The following is a 3,336-nucleotide window of genomic DNA, read 5'->3' on the forward strand; positions in this document are numbered from 1 at the left end:
GGTTTCCACTCAATAATGGTCGATATCTTACTAGGCTCAACTCTAATTCCATCACCCAACACGATGTGTCCTAAGAATCTGACCTCTCGAAGCCAAAACTGACTTTTACTAAACTTGGCAAACATCTGCTTATCCCTCAAGGTTTGCAAAATAGTTCTCAAGTGCTCCGCGTGTTCACTCGTATCTCGAGAATAAATCAATATATCATTGATAAAGACCTCCACGAACTTATCCAAATATGGCCAGAAAATGCGGTTCATAAAATCCATAAATACCGGAAGGGCATTTGTTTAATCGAAGGGCATGACAAGGAATTCATAGTGGCCATACCTTGTCCTAAACACGATTTTCGGTACATCTTGCTCCTTTACTCTGAGCTAGTAATAACCGGACCTCAAATCTATCTTGGAAAAAATGGTGGCTACTTTCAATTGGTCAAACAAATCGTCTATCCTTGGCAAGGGTTGTTTTTTACAGTCACCTTGTTAAGCTATCTGTAGTCTATACATAACCTCATCGACCTGTCTTTCTTTTTCACAAAAAGTATCGGAGCACCCCACGAAGAAAAGCTTGGTCTCATAAAACCTTTATCCATGAACTCTTGTAACTGGACTTTCAACTCCTTTAACTCTGTCGGAGCCATCCTATACGGAGCAGTCAAGATAAGTGTCGTGCCAAGGACTAATTCAATTCCAAATTCAACTTCCCTCACTGAAGGTAATCCGAGTAATTCCTCTAGAAACACATTTAGAACTCACATACCACTGGTACTGACTCGATCTTCAATTTAGATGTTTGAGTATTCAATACAAAGGCGAGGTAAGCTTTACACCCTTTTCTCAAATATCTTTCTACAGTCATAGACGATATTACTACAAGTAAATTGTCTAATTCATCCGTTTCAACCTAAAGAACATCCCCGCTCCCACATTTCAACTCGATAACTTTTCCTCCACAGTCCACTGCAACACCATGAGAAGTCAACCAATCATCCCAAGGATTACATCAAATTCATTAAACGGCAATAATATTAAGTTAGCTAGAAAATAATGACCTCTAATCATCAAGAGGCAATTTCTACACAATTGGTCAACCAACACATGTTTGCCTAAAGGGTTGGACACTTTTACCACAAATTCAGTGGACTCAACTATCACATTCATAAGGGGTATCAATTTCATACAAATATAGGAATGGGTAGACCCCGGGTCAATCAAAGCAACGTCAAATATATCATGGATAGAAAAGGTACCTGTAATCACACCGGGAGACTCTGCCTCTTCACGGGCACGTATAGCATAAGTCCTTCCAAGCGTTCTGCCCTTGGTCCTCACAGCAGCATCTCTAGGCACACCTCTACTGCTAGCCCCACTTTCCGAGTTCTTACGTGGTTTACCCCTTGAAGGAGCATTACCCGATCTCACAGTTTGATCCTTATCTTTCTCGACCATCTTGGGAAAACTACGAATAAAATGGTCCAACGACCCACATTTAAAGCAGCATCTTTCATTACCTCAGCACTCACCAAAATGACGTCTACCGCACTGTGAACATTCTGGACTATTCAGGCGAGCACTACCAACACTTGCGATAGAAGTGGTTTGAGCTTTAAACACTGCATGTTGTTTGCTCTTGTTTCTGCTCAAAAATCCTACTAACGTATTTGATCGAGTAGGAAACTCTATCGATCTCTTGGATGAGGTCTGGTGTGATTTCCCCATTAGTCTTTTCTTTGAATCACGAGACACGATATCAACTTTTCTCTTTTCTTTGGCCAATTCTTCGGCCTTGCAAGCTCTCTCAACAAGTACTACAAACTCCCTCAACTCTAAAATGCCAACTAATAGATGGATGTCTTCGTTCAATCCATCTTCAAACCATTTACACATCGTGGCTTCTGTGGACACGCGCTCCCGCGCATACTTGTTGAGTCTCACAAACTAGCGTTCGTACTCTGTCACTCCGTCACTGTCATACGACCTTGCTTCAGTTCGAGGAATTCTTTCCTTTTTTGTTCGATGAAACTTTGGCTAATGTACTTCTTTTGGAACTCTTCCTGAAAGAATTCCCACATTATCCGCTCCCTTGATATGACCGACACGAGAGTATTCCACCATTGGAAGGCTGAATCTCCAAAAAGTAACACTACACACTTCATGCACTCCTCAAGTGTGCATGATAGCTCATCAAAGACCCTACTGGTGTTCTCCGACCAAAACTCTACTCTCTCTAGAATTTCATCAATGTTTTCCCGAAATTCCTCGGCCCCATGCTTTTTAATTCTATCCATTGGAGGTTTCTCTCTTCTAACCATTTTTTCTCCTTGAGGAGCTATATGAATGGGTTGAGGAATTGAGGGAGGTGGAGTATTCAAATTCGCATGAATAAACTCCGAGTACCATGCATCCATCATGTGGAGTTAAGCTTCTCTAGCCCTGCTGCCCTGGCTCATTGTCACGGGCCCACTGTCTACTTGCATGGTCCCTTTAGCGGGAGCCGGCGCATTACTCTCCATGTCATCTGCCGTAGCCACTTCAAGATCCATTTACTATATATAAAAACACAATTTATTTCGTCAAGAGTCATCACACTATCAATATACAATTATGGCATGTATAGATAGACTTGCACTTACGCTAGGTTAGTCCTAGAATCGACTAAACCATAGCTTTGATACCACTAAATGTAACACCCCTCACCCGACTCTGAGGTTGGGACTGGCACGAGGCATTACCTGACTTAAATGCATGCATACGATCATTTTTGAGTTATAAAAACAAAATCAAATTTAAAAATTTTAGCTCTTAATCTAAAAATTCTCAATATGGGCCTACAAGGCCCAAATCATCATTGGGAAACTATCCGAGATTAAACCAAACATCTTTAAAGACTTTGAAAAGACTGTAACCTGATATATGGGCACACGCTGATGTGGAAAGATGACACGCCCTTGTGGCCATTTTGACCTAGCCATGCTGAAGGCCCATGTGGTTCACAAGGCCTAAGCACAATGGGGCACGCCCGTGCACCGAGCCTGTGTGAATTAAATTCAAAATTCAAACCTACAAGGGTTTTCACACAGCCATGACACGCCTGTGTTGCAACCTGTGTGCAAAAACATTGACATTCTGGTTCTGATGTCAACAACAAATTAAAGGCACACGCTTGTGGCCAAAGGTCGTGTCCTCCACACGATTGAGACACACGGTCGTGTCTCTGCCGATGTGCTTACTACCATACATACTGACTTACAAACTTAAGGTGCAGGGGACATACGATTGAACAACTGTACATGGGGCTGACCGTGTGGAAAAAAATAGGCTATCTACCAAGCCT

General features: G+C 42.1%; 1 protein-coding gene across 1 annotated transcript; it reads right to left on the bottom strand.

Moving 5' to 3' along the window:
* Positions 1-1,957: 1,957 nt before the first annotated feature.
* LOC108481597 (uncharacterized) lies at positions 1,958-2,410 on the bottom strand. The gene has a single exon (XM_017784708.1). The coding sequence runs from the start codon at positions 2,408-2,410 to the stop codon at positions 1,958-1,960; it is 453 nt and encodes a 150-aa protein (XP_017640197.1).
* Between the last annotated feature and the right edge of the window lie 926 nt (positions 2,411-3,336).

Source organism: Gossypium arboreum, chromosome 3 (assembly GCF_025698485.1).
Source record: "Gossypium arboreum isolate Shixiya-1 chromosome 3, ASM2569848v2, whole genome shotgun sequence".
NCBI lineage: Eukaryota > Viridiplantae > Streptophyta > Magnoliopsida > Malvales > Malvaceae > Gossypium > Gossypium arboreum.